The 17,419-nt window shown below is 48.4% G+C and overlaps 1 protein-coding gene across 1 annotated transcript; it reads left to right on the top strand.

Moving 5' to 3' along the window:
* Nucleotides 1–862: 862 nt before the first annotated feature.
* Nucleotides 863–16,738, top strand: FGF6 (fibroblast growth factor 6; the record flags this gene model as incomplete). Its single annotated transcript, XM_080705753.1, has 3 exons — nt 863–1,208; nt 2,132–2,235; nt 16,562–16,738. 3 exons carry the CDS (start codon nt 863–865, stop codon nt 16,736–16,738), a joined length of 627 nt encoding a protein of 208 aa, XP_080561879.1.
* Nucleotides 16,739–17,419: the final 681 nt, after the last annotated feature.

Here is a 17,419-nt window from a genome sequence, read left to right as displayed (position 1 = left end):
GGCAAGCCACGTAGCCTCTTTAAGCCTCAGCTTGCTCATCTGTGTAATGGGAATGACATCAGCCCAGCATCAAGGATAAACTAAGGTAGGAGAATGGCCAGTGGGCTATGAGATGAGGATTTCCACCCCTGGCTGAATGAAGGTGGACCCGACCTCCTGTCTCCACAATCCCTGTGCTTGTCAGCCCATCCTCAACCTTGAGCTCTTCCCGTGAAGATGTCTTGACAGCCACTTGTACACCGCCACACCGCCTCCACCAAGCCCTCGCCATCCCTGTCTTTACTCTTTACCTGCTAAATAAGGAAGCGGGTGCTGCCAGGCCTAGAACTGCTGCCCGGTATGGGTCCTGGTGGCCTCGGCCTCCCTCCTCCCTGGGGCCCCCAGCCAGCCCTGCCCTGGGCCCCTGCCCGGGGATGCTCCCTGGTAACTTCATTCCTGTCTCATACTTGGAATGACAGTGGCTCCCAGAGTCCCGGGGGAGCAGGGCGGGTGATGGGGGTCTGGGGAGCCAGCCAGGCTCAGGAGCAGGTTAATGTTACAGGCTGACGTCAGGGTGGTGATGGGGAGAAGGGAGGGCAGGGCTGCTGAACTATAAAGACAGGTCAAATGCAGGAGAATCACCTGGGGACAGGCAGGCAGAGAGCTAGAGAGCGTCCCTAAGCCATGGTCCCTACCGGCCGCGGCTCAGCCTGGGTGCCTCTGCTCTCAGCCCGAGTGCCCAAAGCAGGCTTCGGTTTCATGTCAGCGGCCTTCATCTGCCTTCCAAAAATAAGCCCCCGCCGCCATGCTGAGGGGAGAAAAACAAGAAGGGCGGTATTTTTAGGGCCATTAATTCTGACCACGTGCCTGAGAGGCAAGGTGAATGGCCCTGGGACAGAGGCTGTTCATCACTATGTCCTGGGGAGCAGGACGTGTGCAGGGCACGCTGAGGGCTCTCGTCTTGCTGGGCGTCCTAGTGGGCATGGTGGCGCCCTCGCCTGCAGGCACCCGCGCCAACAGCACGCTGCTGGACTCCAGAGGCTGGGGCACCCTGCTGTCCAGGTCTCGTGCCGGGCTCGCTGGAGAGATCGCTGGGGTGAACTGGGAGAGTGGCTACTTGGTGGGCATCAAGCGCCAGCGGAGGCTCTACTGCAACGTGGGCATTGGCTTTCACCTCCAGGTGGCCCCCGACGGCCGGATCAGCGGGACCCACGAGGAGAACCCCTACAGTGAGTGCCCCTTGCAGCCAGTCGGGACGTGTGGGGGCTTGGGCTGGCTCTGCTGAATGGAGACCTGCTACAAAGGGGGAGATATATCATGCTTACATAACTCAGCTGGACCTGCCTAGGTGCAGGCTCAGTGTGCGAGATCGAGCATCTCAGTGGCCTCAGCCATCCACCTATGGAGCCCCTGTGGCACTAATTACTTCAGCATGACTGGCCCATCTGTGGCTTTGTAAGACCACTGGGAGCCATCAGCCTGGGAGCAGTAGGAAGAGAGAGTTGGGACACTTGGACCAAATTAGACACGAGCTTATTTTTGTTCTTTGAGAAGGAAAGGCAAAGTTCCCAGCTGAAGCACATCTTTCTTTTTATTTCAACCTGCTTCCTCTGTCCCCGGGGTCCTTATCCTACAAGTTGAGGGGTCACTGCATGGAGAGTCTCCCAGCCAAGATAAGAGGGGCAGGTGGGGGGGCTGCAGGATCCAGGCAAGCTATCGGCTCCGCGTAGCTGCAGCGTTCTGCAGATGAGATGGGTTGAGGTTTGTTGAAACATGTGAGCAGGTATTCGAATGTAATAATAATGTTCCAAATTCATGTTTTTACCCAAGTTTGAGGACCTCGGGTGACTGAATCAGTGAAAGGCCAGATTCAAAGGTAATCTTAAGTAGATGCATGATGGTCACTGCTGTTCCTAGCTCCGAGGTGAAACCTCTCCTCGCAAAACTGGATGTTGGATGGAATAGTGGCAGAATACAACAGGTCTAGCTGCAGGATTCCCTAAAGCAGAGAGCTCAAGATCAGAGGTGGTAGAGGGTCTGACCTTCTAGGAGAGGAGGAGTGAAGTGGATGCCCCAGTTTTTATTCAAGGGCTTGGGTCCCCAGGCTAATTTGCACAAACCTTAGGTAACACCACCCCCATCTCCTTGTCAGGCCTGCTGGAGATTTCCACAGTGGAGCGAGGTGTGGTGAGCCTCTTTGGAGTAAAAAGCGCTCTCTTCATTGGCATGAACAGTAAAGGAAGATTATACACAACGGTGAGTTCATCAGGCCAGAGGAAGCTCTGTGCTGCATAAAGCCTGGAGATTACACGATGGAAGAGAATAATGCAAATGTTGTTCAGAGAAGTGAATCTTTGTCTGGAATGAACAAAAAGGGGGAGGGGCCAAGAAAGGAGCCCTTGCAAGCGAAGGCTTCCTCGGCTTCAGTTAATCAGCCTCTGCCTTGGACTGCAATTCTCCCGATCCCATCTCTAGGGCCTTTGCAATTAGAGAAAGCAGAGCTCAGAGAACTCTCGGGTCAGAGGCAAGCCTGCTTTCTAGCTAGCATACAGCTGTCATCCATGCTCACCGTCAGGTCTGATTCCCTGAATGGGGGACCAGAGAAGCTGGCCTGTGGTTCAGAGTTCAGTTCGGGTATGCTGCCCCGATGATACCCCAGCTCCAGTGCCCTGGGAAGCGTAGAATGGAGGCTTTTTCTCACCTTCATCTGTGTGTTAAAGTTTTAGTCTAAGGTTTTGTGTCCTCTGGTCTCTGATATCACAGGCTGGAAAGGCAACCTTTGTGGGCTGGCAGGCACCAGGTTCCACCCTTCCCTGAGCAGCCATGGATCATAGACCAGCCCGGGGAGGGTGAACTCTGGCACTTTGGTCTAGTGGTCAACATCTGAGTACTTTTACCAAAACCTCTGCTCTACTCTGACCCACTCATTCCTGGGGTTCTCAGCCCATGATTTGGTTGACTCCAAAATATGGGTCAGGAAAACATCCCTACGAAGTTGAGGAAACGAAGAGTTCTTTGGAGTAGTGAAAAGGGGGCTGGGGAGGAAGACCTCGGAGCACCCCCCCCCCAGAATACCAGGTTTATTTGTGGGGAGGTTTATTTTTTCTCAGCCTCTCGGAGGACAAACTGAGGATCAAGGAGTGAGCAAAAGATCTGAGGTTGGCGCTGGGTTCCAGAGGGCTCGCCCCAGCAGAGAAAACCTTTAAACAGTAGTGGGGTTGACCAGATGTCTCAAAGCCTAGAGTCATTTATGGGAATATGGGACATGGACTAAAATCAGTGGCTTTCCAGCACAATGATGCCCACAGTATATATGTCACCCTAAGAATCTGTTCAAATGTGGGATTTGAATCTGTTCAAATCCAAGGGGTGAGGTGGGGTGGTGAGCCCCACCTCACCCCTTGGATTCCTAAGTTGAGATTGGTGGAGCATGCCTGCAATCTCAGTAGTTGGGAGGCTCAGACCAGAGGATCATCAGCTTGAGGTCAGCCGCAAACATAGATGAAATACATATATCTATATATTTTTTTCATATATATGTATGTATTTCCAGGTACCTTCTTATTCATAGAACTGGGACTCTAGGTACAAATCTGTTTTTGCTTTTAACCTTCGTGGGTGTTTTTGAGGCACAAGGAGGCTTGGGGACCACAAGGGCTTCTGGAGGGCCAAGAATCATGTTATCCCAGTGTTGCATGAGCCCTAAGTGCTGAGGAGTCAGTGAGATTGAAATATCACTTGAAATTTAGAATTCCCCCTGACCCTGTTTTTACCACCCCTCTCTGGAGAAGTGACCAGGAAGACAGGAAACAGCCCGGGGACAACAGAGGCTTTGGTGGAGCAGGCACCCACTGGCAGGAATCCCCCAAAGAGCCCCACCTCACCAGCCTGTGTGGTGCCTGGAATCTCCCCAAACCCAAGCTGGGAATTTGGGTGTTAGCTATAGGGCTCCATGCAGAGGAGTTGGAGGGAGGCCCAGATTACATAAACTCTTGCCACCCTTATAAACCAACTATTATTTCTTTCTCTTTACTCAGAAAGAAATTCAATTGTGGAGAGGGAGAAGGGGTCCAAATAGAGGGTAAATACATCTACTTGCCACTTTAACCCTCCTGGTCCTGGTAGGGGCAGCTGGGAGAGGCTAGGAACAGTCAGAGAAAGTGCCTCAAAGGCAGAAAGGGAAAGGAGCCATCTCTTTAAAGTGTGGAACAACCCAGCAAGACTCTAGGTGCAATCAAGTGGGTTGATGAGCTATGGAGACTTCCCCAGAAAAGACCCACCCCCTCCACTCTGCCACACCCGCCCCCACAACCAGAAAACATCCTTGACCAAGGTAAGAGATTCTCCTCCGGGATCCTGGGGTCAGAGAGTGGGGCGTGCCCAAGCCTGGGCACCTGACCAGATGCTCCGGAATAACCCCTGTCTCCCCACTCCTGGCCCCACAGAGGCCCGTTATCACAGTCTAAAAAAACAATTGCCAACTGATCCCTGGAGCCAGGAAGACTCCTGCTGGGTGATGATTTCATTCACACTATTTCCCTTTAAGCCCCCTGAGCTGCCTGCTCTGAAGCTCAGCTGCTACTGCCTGCTAAATGGGATTTCTCCTGGGGGGAAGGGGACTGTCCTGGGTGAGAAACTTTGGTGATGGGGACCAGGCATCAATGAAGGCAGAGAAACCCACCTAGGAGTGGCCTCCCCGTACAGAACCTTAGGGCAGCTGGCTTGCCCTCCTTAGAGACAGTAGAAATAGCTACCCTGGGGGAGGGGCAAGCATTATCTCGCACCCCTCCCCCGGGGAGGTGTATGGGGGGCCAACATCTCATTTTGGGAGTCCTGCAAGCCACTGTGGGGCTCTGTGAATGATGCGCCCGAAGTCCGCAGCCAAAGCACAGCCTGTTCGGTTCTTGGCCCCACCTACCCTCTGAGCCTCTGGTCTTACTTTGGGTAAAGTTACCAGTTTTTCTGAATTTGGCCTTCTGTGTAGACGGAGACTGAAATTAGTGAATTCTAAACCTTCTGTTCCCCTCTAAGTAAACAGCTAGGGTGCCAATGCCTGCTGTAATCGCATTCAGGAAGCTGAGGCAGGAAGGTGGCAAGTTCAAGGCCAGTATGGGCAATTTAGTGAGATCTTGTCCCCAAATAAAAAGCAATTAAGAAAGTCATCAAAGAGCTGGGCGTGGTGGCGCATGCTTGTAATCCCAATACTTGGGACACTGAGACAGGAGGATCGTACAGGTTCGAAGCCAACCTCAGCTACTTAGGCTCTCGGCAACTTAGTGAGACCCTGTTTCCAAATAAAATATAAAATAGGTCTGGGAGTATAGCCCGGAGGTAGAAAAGCCCATGGGTTCCACCCCCAGTACCACCAAAACACAAACAAACAAAAAAACTGCATCCTAGGCTGGGTGCAGTGATGCAGGCCTGTAATTCCAGTGCTTGGGAGGCTGAGACAGGAGGATTGCAAGTTACAGGCTAACTTGAGGTAACCTAGTGAGACCATTTTTAAAAATTAAAAAATATAATATGGCTGGGGTATAGCTCAGAGGTAGAACACTCCTGTTTTCAATCTCCAAAACCACAAAAAAGAAAAAAGGAAGGAAAAAAAAAGAAAAAAAGGAAGAAGAAAGATAAAAAAGAAAAAAAAAAGAAAAATACAAACAAGTGAGTAGGAATTCAGTTGTGCTTTTAAGGGATGATGTTGACATCATTTTAATCAATGGCAACCTGCAAAGCACAAGATGGATTCCAGCCACCGCGGCTTCCTGATGATTACCTGGGGTGTTACCCAGGGGGACAGGGGACCAAGACCTTTCTTCACTCAGCTAGCTGTGACTCCCACCTCTCAGAGGGTTCCAGAGGGGGCGGAATGAAGGAAGTTCAGAGAGATGGGCTGGGTACCCGGTATTGCAGGCCAGCCACCATCCTTCTCAAAGAGCTCTCGCAGGAGTAAGAAGAACCACATACGCAAGGGAAACTTCTCAACATCCCTAAATGACAGTGAGATTTGTCTCAGTACTGGGGATGGAACCCAGGGGCATTCTACCTCTGAGCTGCACCCCCAGCCCTGTTTCTTATTCTTTATTTTGAAACGGGGTCTCACTGAGTTGCAAAGGGCCTCACTAAATAGCTGAGGCTGTCCTTGGAATCGTGATCCTCAGGATATTTTTTTCCTTTTATTTAGCTAAGGACAGGAAAAAGAGTAGCCAAGAGCTGCAAACGAAAAAACAAAAGGGCATCGCTTTATTTTATCTTTATCTTCCATCTCCTTCCACAGACATCCCTCCTCGCCCATCACCATCACCATCACCACTATAGGTTACTGAGCATTAGAGACGGGAGTAACTTAGTGCTTTCTGAAAACAAGTGGTTAGCCGGGCGTGGTGGCGCATGCTTGTAATCCCCGCACTTGGGAGGCTGAGACAGGAGGATCGCGCAGGTTCGAAGCCAGCGTCAGCTACTTAGTGAGGCTCTCGGCAACTTACTGAGACCCTGTTTTCAAATAAAGTATAAAATAGGTCTGGGAGTGTAGCCCAGAGGTAAGAAAGCCTCTGGGTTCCACCCCCAGTACCACCAAAAAATAAAAAAGTAATAAATAAATAAATAAATAAATAAGTGGTTAGATGTCTTGTTCCTTCGGACATTACAGGGCATTTCTGCCAGAGGGAACTCACCTGAAACACCCAGAGGAATTCCTCTGCCAGTTTGCCTTCTTCATAGTAAGAGCCAAATGCTTTTTTTTTTTCTCTTTCTTTTTCTTCACATGGAGTTTGGTTCCCCAGGAGTCTGATTAGACCCAAGTGGAATTTAAAACATTGTCCACACTGGTGCTTGAGCCCAGCCGGCCCAGGAAATATGATCTGCTGAAATTGTTTTCATTTGTTCAAGTAATAATATACGGTAGCTGCTTTTATTAACATGGCGTTCAGTTGGCTGGAGTACTTTTCTCACCAGAGCTGAGGAGCCAACATTCCTGAGCCAGGAGAACCCAGAGCTCAAAGCTGAGGAATAGGATGGAGATGAATTACGAGGCTGGGTCATGAGCATCCTCTGGTGATAGGAAAATCCCATCAGGCATTGGCAGGGAGTTGAGGGTAAAGGCTTTGTCTCCAGAGGCCCCCAGTGCGCCTGCACCCCAGAGAAGCCAGGGCCGACAGGAGCCAGCAAGGAGAAGGCAGAGGGCTGTTCTAAACAGAGACACTTTAGCTGTGTCTCTGTTTTCTCTTCAGTTCTGGGAGTCCTGGGGAAGGTTAGAGGAAGGACAGAATCGAAAGAAATAAAAGTAGTAAACTTAGCCAGGCGTGGTGGTGCACGCTTGGAATCCCAGTACTTGGGTGGTGGAGACAGGAGGATCGCAGGTTCATAGCCAGCCTCAGCTACTTAGTGAGACCTTTTGCGACTTTATGAGACCCTATTTCAATATAAAAGAATAAAATAGAACTGGAGGGTATTGCTCAGAGACAGAATGGCCCTGTATTCCATCCCAACTACCACACACACAAAAAGCAGTAAACTTTTAACAATGCAGGGAGACTTGAAGAAAGAAAACCCAATGGGTGTAGTTGGGGGGTGTAGCTCAGAGGCAGAGCATGTCCCTAGCACACGTGTGTGAGGCCCTGGGTTCCATCCCCAGCTCTGAGATGAACATTCAAAGACCCAAAAACTGGTTCCAGGATCCCCGTGAGTATCCAGATCTGCTCATGTACCTCCTCTAATGGTGTAGCCTGTGCGTATGACCCATGCAATCCTCTCGTACCCTTTAAATCATCTCTAGATTACTTTTAATACTGAATACAGTGTAAGTAGCTGTCACAAGGAGAACGTCTGTCCATGATCGATATGGATGACATTTCTTTTCAAATATTTTTAACCCATGGTTGTTTCAATCTGGGAATGTAGATAATGATTTAGGGAACCCAGGTGTTTAGGAAAGGCTGGTGCTTTGGTGGACACATTCTAGCCCGTGGGATGTACAGAAACATCTCCAGGCCGGGCGTGGTGGCGCACGCTTGTAATCCCCGCGCTTGGGAGGCAGAGACAGGAGGATCGCGCAGGTTCGAAGTCAGCAGCGCGCGCTGGCTTAGGAGACCCTGTTTCCAAATAAAAATGTAAAAATAGGTCTGGGAGTATAGCCCGGAGGTAGAAGGGCTTCCAGGAACCCCAGTACCACAAAAAAAAAAAACCATCTCCAATATCCCCACGGAATAGTTCAGCACCTCTTCCTTCCTCTGCCCTACTCCCTCCACCCTAAATTTGATTTCCTCTCTGCAGTCTGCACACAGCACACACAACCCCCCTTCCCCCTTAACTATGATCCAGATCAGAAATAAATTCTCCTAGACACTGACCGGGCGGGTTCCTCTCCAGGGACATGCAAAGTTAGAACACAGGGGAAGGCAGGTGGGTGGACAGGGGCTGAGGCCACCAAGGGAGACCACCTGCTCCCGGTGAAGAGGTTTCCACCATTTCCCGGCCCATCTTCTAGCCCGAATTTCCTTCCCACTTTAAATAATTTGCTTACAGGATAGGTAACATGTGGACTAGATTTAAGAAAAACTAGCGCTCCAGAAGAAGTGTCGAGAGAGCCTACATCTGACTCCCGTGATTGTCTTGAAGACAAAGAGTTCCTTCCCAGAGGCAGCCACTGTTTTCAGATCCTGGTGGGCCATTCCTGAAATCAACTACGCATGTGCCGTGTATGCAGGGAGATCATGTAGGGACAAACAACAGGCGTGGTTTCAAACCTTCCATCTTTACTTGGTGATGTGTCTTTGAAACCATCTCATATCACTGCACAGAGATGTTTCTTATTTTTTTTACTTTTTAGTGCCTTATAGTATTCTACTGTGTGGCGCTGTCTTAATTAAACTAACCAAGTCCCTCTTAATAGAAAATTTGTTTTTGGGAGTCTTCTATTCTAAATAATGCTGCAGTTACTTCTGAGCACACCCAGAAGTACAACAGTAAGATATATTCCTAGAAGCAGATGTGCTGACCGTCTGCTGCTTTCTTTGTTCTATTCTGGGAGGTGCTGTCACACTGCTCTCTATAGAGGTTTTGACAGTATACACACCATTCCTTGTCTCGATACCTTGCCAATTAATGTGTAGTATCAGACACACTTTAAAAATGTGATCAACCTAGCCGGGCGTGGTGGTGCACGCTTGTCATCCCCGCGCTTGGGAGGCAGAGACAGGAGGATCGCGCAGGTTCGAAGCCAGCCGTGCGCGCTGGCTTAGGAGACCCTGTTTCCAAATAAAAATGTAAAAAGAGGTCTGGGAGTGTAGCCCGGAGGTAGAAGGGCTTCCAGGAACCCCAGTACCACAAAAAAAAAGTGATCAACCTATTATGATTTACATTTCTCTTATTAGGCATATTTTCTACTGTTTAAATGCTATTTGTATCTCCTTTTCTATAAATTTATTTTTCATAAATGTGTATTTTTAGTAAGTTAAGGGTTCTGACTACAGTAACAAAATGGTCTCTTCGACATATGTATACTTTAAAAAAAGTATCCACTTTGCTATATATATGAATATGTATAATATATATGTGTGTATATATGTATACATACATATGTGTGTGTTCGTTACTGGGGATTAAACCTAGAGACATTTTTTTTCTACTTTACTAAATTTTTTTTTTTTTTTGGTGGTACTGGGGTTCCTGGAAACCCTTCTACCTCCGGGCTATACTCCCAGACCTATTTTTATATTTTTATTTGGAAACAGGGTCTCTTAAGCCAACAAGGCTGGCTTCGAACCTGTGCGATCCTCCTGTCTCCACCTCCCAAGTGCAGGGATTATAAGCGTGCGCCACCAACCCGGCCTACCTACCTAGAGACATTTTACTTCTGAGTTACACCCCCAGCCCTTTTAAAATATTTTGTTTTTGAAGCAATATCTCACTAGGTTGCTGAGAGCCTCACTAAGTTACTGAAGCTGGCCTTGAATCTGTGGTCCTCTTGTCTCAGCCTCCCAACTACTGGGATTACAGGCATGAGCCACCACACCTGGCTCTGCCATTTATATATATTTTTTTAGTTTAAAGTAAAATTTTTTCACATGGAAGTCAATATTATTAGTTTTTTTGAAAATAGATTCTATTTTTTTAAATCTTGCTTAGAAAGATCTTCCTTATCCTGAGATTATTACAACTTTTTTCTGGCTGAGCATGGTGGCAGACACCTCTAATTCCAGCAATATGGGAGGCTTAAACAAGAGGATCATAAGTTTGAGGCCAGCCCAGGCAACTTAATAAGACCTGGTTTTAAAACAAAATTTCCAGCCAGGCATGGTGGCGCATGCTTGTAATCCCAGCATTTGGGAGGCTGAGCAGGAGGACTGCAGATTCGAGGCCATCGTCAGCTACTTAGTGAGGCCCTTTGCAACTCAACGAGAACTTGTTTCAAAATAAAGAATAAAAAATAGGGCTAGGGGTGTAACTCGGAGGTAGAATGCCCTTGGGTTCCATTCCCAGCACTACAATAAATAAATAAATAAATAAATTTCTAAAGGGCTGAGGGTAGAATTCTGCACTAGAATGTTGGCCGAGCATGTGCAAGGCCCTGGGCTCCATTCCCAGTACCATAAAACAAAACACAACAAAAACAATTTCTAGGCTTTAATGGTTGTTTTTGTTTTGTGTGTGTGTGTGTGTGTGTGTGTGTGTGTGTGTGTGTGTGTTTAAATCTTTGCTTCCAAGCCGGGCGTGGTGGCGCACGCTTGTAATCCCCGCGCTTGGGAGGCAGAGACAGGAGGATCGCGCAGGTTCGAAGCCAGCCGGCTGGCTTAGGAGACCCTGTTTCCAAATAAAAATGTAAAAATAGGTCTGGGAGTGTAGCCCGGAGGTAGAAGGGCTTCCAGGAACCCCAGTACCACAAAAATAAATAAATAAATAAATAAATAAATAAATAAATAAATCTTTGCTTCCTTTGGAATTCATTTTAATATAAAGAATACAAAGTCACACATCAAACTGCATTATTATTATAAATTATTATAGGATATGTCACAGCTGACCCCAAACAGTATTTCCTCCAGCGATTCAAAAGGCCCCTTTTATTGTGTATCCACTTCAGATTCATTTAGGTTTGCCTTTATTCTGTATTCATATTAGATTTCTTCTTGCTGGTGTTTGACTGACAGCTGGACCGTGTTTTGCTGACTGGTCCGCACCAGGCTTTGAATTAGTTCATTTCTCGTTTAATTTGGACAATGAACCCTGAGTTCACCTTCTCCTGCTGCTGGGACTTCCAAGCTCTGCTCACCAGCAGCTTCAGTCCTGTGACCGAGTCTATGGGACAAGTGATGAGTCCCACGCCCAGAGCCTGCGGATGGGATGGCCAGCCAGGTGTGAGGGCTGCTGCCACCGCCTCGTCATGGTCCCTGCGCTTGGCTCGTGGAAGCTTGCTGTCCCAGCCTCATGAAGAACTGCATAACCTCAGTGCTAAACTGTTGAACACTTGTTCAAATAGTTACTGGCCATTCATATTTCTTCTTTTGAGAAGTGTCTTTTCAGTTCAATGCCCTATATGTATTGGATTATGTAAGATTTTTTTTTTTTTTTTTTTTTTTTGCGGGTCTGGGGATGGAACTCAGGGGCATTCGACCTCCGAGCTATACCCCCTGCCCTATTTTTTATTCTTTTTTTTGAAACCGGGTCTCACTGAGTTGCAAAGGGCCTCGCTAAGTAGCTGAGGCTGTCTGCGAACCGCGATCCTCCTGTCTCAGCCTCCCAAATGCCGGGATTACAAGTGTGCTCCACCGCGCCCGGCTCTGGTGTTCGGTTTTTAAAGTTCTTAGTATATTCTACATGTTTGTTCTTTACCAGTGTACATTCTAGATATTAATCCTTTACCAGAGGAGTAGTTGGCAAAGATCTCCCTCTCTTCTTTAATCTCTCTCTTCAGATTCTCAATTATTTCCTTTGCTGCACAGAACATACTGATGCCCTCTCGTTTACTGATTCTCAGTTTTATTTCCTGAGCTTGTGGGGCGGGGTCTTATACATCCCAGGAAATTTTACTCATCCATAAAGAAAAACAAAGATTTGTCATTTGCAGGACGATGGGTGGAGCTTGAGAATCTGCTGCTGGATGAGATCAGCCGGCTCGGGAAGTCCAGGTCATTTGTTTTCTCTCCTATGTGGAAGCCAGAGGGAAAATAGAAAACAGAAGGAGCTTCGGGTGAATGAGAAAAGAGACCAGTAAAACAGTGGAGGGGGATTGGAAGAGAGGTTAGGAGGAGGGAGCGGAGGATTTAAAAAGAAAGAGTTCCGCCGGGCGTGGTGGCGCACGCTTGTAATCCCCGCGCTTGGGAGGCTGAGACAGGAGGATCGCGCAGGTTCGAAGCCAGCCTCAGTTACTTAGTGAGGCTCTCAGCAACTTACTGAGACCCTGTTTCCAAATAAAATATAAAATAGGTCTGGGAGTATAGTCTGGAGGCCGAAGAGCCTCTGAGTTCCACCCCCAGTACCACAAAAAAAAAAAAAAAAGAAAGAAAGAAAGAAAGAAAGAAAGAAAGAAAGAAAGAGTTCAAATAATGTTAAGATGAAGGTGTCACGACCAATGTCACTAACACGTGAGGGGAGACAGGAGAGAGATGCGGAGGGATCCAGAGGACAGCACACCACACGCTGTGTGCGAATGTGTGTGTATCACTTCAAAGCTAATTATGATGTATAATTGCAATGCACCAATGGAAGTGTATTTAATTTTCTAAATTTTGAATGCTAAAATTTTTCATTTTTTAAGGCTAAAATATTTCAAAAGCCAAATTGTTCAATAACCCAGAAAATTCTACAGGATTGGTGTGGTTCAGAGTAAGAAAAAGTCTGTTAGGGCTTGTGATATAAAGAGTCGGTGACCTAGTTGGAGGATAGTAGAAATGGTCATAATACTATTATTATTTGTGTGTGTGTGTGTGTGGTCCTGGGGGTGGAACCCAGGGGCTTTCTACCTCCAGGCTACACTCCCAGACCTATTTTATATTTTATTTGGAAACAGGGTCTCACTAAGTTGCCGAGAGCCTCACTAAGTAGCTGAGGCTGGCTTCGAACCTGTGCGATCCTCCTGTCTCAGCCTCCCAAGCACGGGGATTACAAGCGTGCACATCCACGCAGGGCAATACTATTATTATTTAATTGTGCTGTGTACCAGGCCTTGGATCGGGAACTTTCCAGGCATTATCTGCACTGACGCTCACCCCAACCCTGTGCCATTATTCTTCCCACTGTTCTATTTTACACACGAGCTCAAGGTTTAGGAGGTGAAACACTTTGTCCACGTTGCCACAGCTAAGCGATCTCTGTCGGTGGGAGCTCACGGCTCCAGCACAAATGCACCCTTCCCGCCTCGATTAGCATATTTTCCCTACTTGGGGGGCATTCCTTCCATCTTCCATTCCATGAATATTTACTCAGCACCTCCAACAAGGGAAACCCAACCTCCCGGTGTGATCTGAATGAGCCAGCGAAGGGTCTCACATTTATCTCAAGCAACGTTCTTTGTGAGCAATATATAAGAAAGAGCAAAGGGGGAAGGAGAGATTGCCCTCGGCAGTGTGCTTGGAGCAGGACGCGCTGTTCTAGATGTTCCCATTGGCCATATGGGCCCCCGGCTCCCTCTTCTATCACAGAGAAAGAGCCCTCATGCCTGGGTATCCTGGGGTTCCAGTGTGGTCCTTATTAAGTTATCAATATCACCATCCAGTTTAGACACAGCCCTTGTCCCAGGGATCTTGGAGTCCATTGGGAAAAGAGAAGCGTGCCCATAGGCCAGGCTACTCCTTAAGTGTTGTCTGAGAGGTCTGCCCCAGAGGGCTCTAGAGTCTTGGCAGCCCCAGTGAGCAGGCTTCTTGGCTCCCCTTCACACCAAACAGGAAGGGGTGCTCACCCTCCCCTATGGCTGGTGAGGCCAGGGTGCTCATGCTATTTCTTTAGAGAAGGTCAGAGGCCACCTCTGCTGCTACCAGGTGGCTATTTAGTGTGGGGTTTTGTGGAGTCTGTCTTTTTGTTGTTGCTTTGTTTTGTTTTGATTATTGGTGGTACTGGGGTTCCTGGAAGCCCTTCTACCTCCGGGCTACACTCCCAGACCTACTTTATACTTTTTATTTGGAAACAGGGTCTCTTACGCCAGCGCGGCTGGCTTCGAACCTGCGCGATCCTCCTGTCTCCGCCTCCCAAGCGCGGGGATTACAAGTGTGTGCCACCATGCCCGGCTAGCTTTGTTTTGTTTTGGTTTTTGCATCAGGGATCAAACCCAGGTGCATTCTGCCCCTGAGCTACACCCCAGCCCCTTTTATTCTTTATTTTGGAACAAGATCTCACTAAGTTGCTGAGCCTCGCTTCAAACGTGCAATCCTCCTGCCTCAGCCTCCAAAATACTGGGATTACAGGAGCCCTCCACTGCACCCAGCTGAGTGGTTTTTTATTTTTCCCGCTTTTGTTTTTATAGCAGGTGGATGGCCTCCTTTAGCAGGAAGGAGGCAGATATTATACCCCGCCCATGTGTTTGGATTGCATTCTTTGTTTCTCTTAAAGTCTAGACCTGGTCTCCTGGCCTCCACTTCGCTCTTTCTTCCTCTAGACCCCTCAATAGCGCAGGCATCTCTATGCACTCCCCTAAGCAGCAACCCAAGCAGGCTGGAGAGGAGAGTGACTTCTTTCATAGGGAGAATGAAGGTCTTCGGTGATTTATTGGGAATAAACTTGTTGGTGTGTGACAGGAAGCCCAACAAGCCCACCTGCTCAATCAGCTGAGCAGGTGGGCCATACGCAGTCCTCGACCAAATTAGCTGGGGCGGCATTTACTATTGGCACCACCTGTCACATCGGGGATCAGGTTCTTCACCCTGTAAAAAACGCTGCTCCTGACTGGCTCTGTTCCTGGATGGCCCTAGAGAACAATGAACATCTAAGAGGCACCAGACACCTTCTAGGCTCCAAGTCAAAACCTCACCCACACGATGTACAGAAGAGGAAAGTGAGACGGAGAGGGGAGGAGCCTGCCCAAGCGCACACAGCCAGGAAGTTCAAAAGCCACCAAAGCTGGGCATGGAGGCGCCGCATGCCTGTAATCCCAGTACTCGGAAGGCTGAGATAGGAGGATCACAGGGTAGAGGCTGCCTCAGCAACCTAGCAAGAATTCCAGCAACTTAGTGAGAGTTCAGATTTTATTTATTTATTTATTTATTTATTTATTTATTTATTTATTTTTGCAGTACTAGGGATGGAACCCAGGGGCATTCTACCTCTGAGTTATACCCCCAGCCCTATTTTTTATTTTTTATTTTATTATTTATTTATTTATTTATTTATTTTTGGTGGCACTGGAGTTCCTGAAAACACTTCTACCTCCAGGCTACACTTCCAGACACATTTTTTTTATTATTTTTATTTGTAAACAGGGTCTCTTAAGCCAGTGCGGCTGGCTTCGAACCTGCGCGATCCTCCTGTCTCTGCCCCCAAACGCGGGGACTACAAGCGTGCACCACCACGCCCGGCTCAGCCCTACTTTTTATTCTTTATTATGAAACAGGGTCTCACTGAGTTGCAAAGGGCCTCACTAAGTAGCTGAGGCTGTCTGTGAACTCTGATCCTCCTCTCTCAGCCTCCCAAATTCTAGGATTAAGAGAATTCAAAATTTAAAAAAAAAAATTTTTTTTAAAGGATTGAGGACGTATCTTGGAAGTAGAACAACCCTGGCTTCAATCCCCAGTACCCAAACAAAACAAAGTCATTGAATAAAATTCCTGTATCCATCCTAGTCCACTGGACTGCAAAAAGCTTATCGTAAGGCCAGACGTGATGGCGCACACTTGTAATCCCAGCATTCGGGAGGTGGAGACCAGAAGATCGTGGTTCGCAGACAGCCTCAGCTACTTAGTGAGGCCCTCTGCAACTCAGTGAGACCCAGTTTCAAAATAAAAAAAGAATAAAAAATAGGGCAGGGGCTGTAGCTCAGAGTTTGAATGCCCCTGGGTTCCATATCCAGACCCGCAAAAATAAATACATAATAAATAAATAAATAGACTAAAAAATAGGGCAGGGGCTGTAGCTCAGAGGTTGAATGCCCCTGGCTTCCATATCCAGACCCGCAAAAATAAATAAATAAATAAATAAATAAATAAATAAATAAATAAATAAACTAAAAAATAGGGCTGGAGGTGAGCTCAGAGGTACAATGCCCCTGGGTTCCATCCCTAGTAACACACACACACACACACACACACGCACACAAGCTTATTGTAGTCTTCCCTGGTCCTTTTTCTGAACGGAAGACATTTTCTCCCGGAAGGCTCCGTCCCTCCCCACAAGACTGTGTCCTGTTCTTGGTTTCATCATGAAGGGGGTGCAGGGAGGCTGAACCAGGAGAGTTCTGACGTTTCTTCCCATTCTAACCTTTCACGACTCTGTCCTCCAAGGGCAGGTGGCTCAGACCCCTTCCTCTCCCCTCCCCGCGGCTGTCTTACACAGGGCAGGGAGGGGACCCAGGCAGAGGGGTCTACCCTGCGTGGCTCTGCTAGCATTTTCAATGCTCCTCCCTCATTACTGAGTCTCCGCTGTCTGTCCCTTGCCTCTGCAGCCCAGCTTCCAAGAGGAATGCAAGTTCAGAGAAACCCTCCTGCCCAACAACTACAATGCCTACGAGTCAGACTTGTACCGAGGGACCTACATCGCGCTGAGCAAATACGGACGGGTAAAGCGGGGCAGCAAGGTGTCCCCGCTCATGACCGTTACTCATTTCCTCCCCAGGATATAAGGACCCGGGAGCAAAGGCTCACGGGTGGACGGCTGCGTCTTTTCTTTTGGAATGCCACACAGGCAAACAGTTCTCCCGGTCCCCCGTGACTTCTGAGTCGGGCTTCTCTGGAGAGACCTGAGATAGTTTCCTTGGCCGCTGGACCACGTGGCATGTAACCCACCCAAGTGAGAGACTGCAGCCTCATCTTAGGATGGTGATGGGTCTTGTGCTTTGATGACACTGGTGGAATGTGCCCGTGTGCCCAGAAAAGGGCCCGGGTGGGAGCATGTGTGTGTGTCAGTGTGCATCCAGACATCTTCACGTATATTCTCGGCGCAAAGGCATTTCAGGGCATCTAGAGTTTCTTTCTCCCAACACCATCACGGTGGGGATCCGGCTGCAAGAATGTAAGAATGCCGCTTGTCAGCCCAGAGGGATTGATCGGTGCCTCTTCCAATCACCCTCCCATCCCGAGGTCCCTGGCTGCTGGGGGATGGGGAACAGCTGTCCTCTAAGTGCAGAGAGGGCAGGGGCCAGAGGGCCTGTGATGGAATTGCAAACCAGGAGAAGCGGGAGCAGGCCCCTCAAACTTCATGCCTGTCGGGGCTCTGGGGACCCTGGAATGCAGTTTCTGGGAAGTGGTTTGGGGAGAAGGGATCCCCTCCTTGGAAGAAAGTGGTAGAGCAGCGTCCAGGGCAT

Source organism: Muscardinus avellanarius (assembly GCF_963383645.1).
Source record: "Muscardinus avellanarius genome assembly, chromosome: 11".
NCBI lineage: Eukaryota > Metazoa > Chordata > Mammalia > Rodentia > Gliridae > Muscardinus > Muscardinus avellanarius.
Note: the sequence above shows the minus strand (reverse complement) of the source record. Positions and strands in the feature narration are given on the sequence as shown.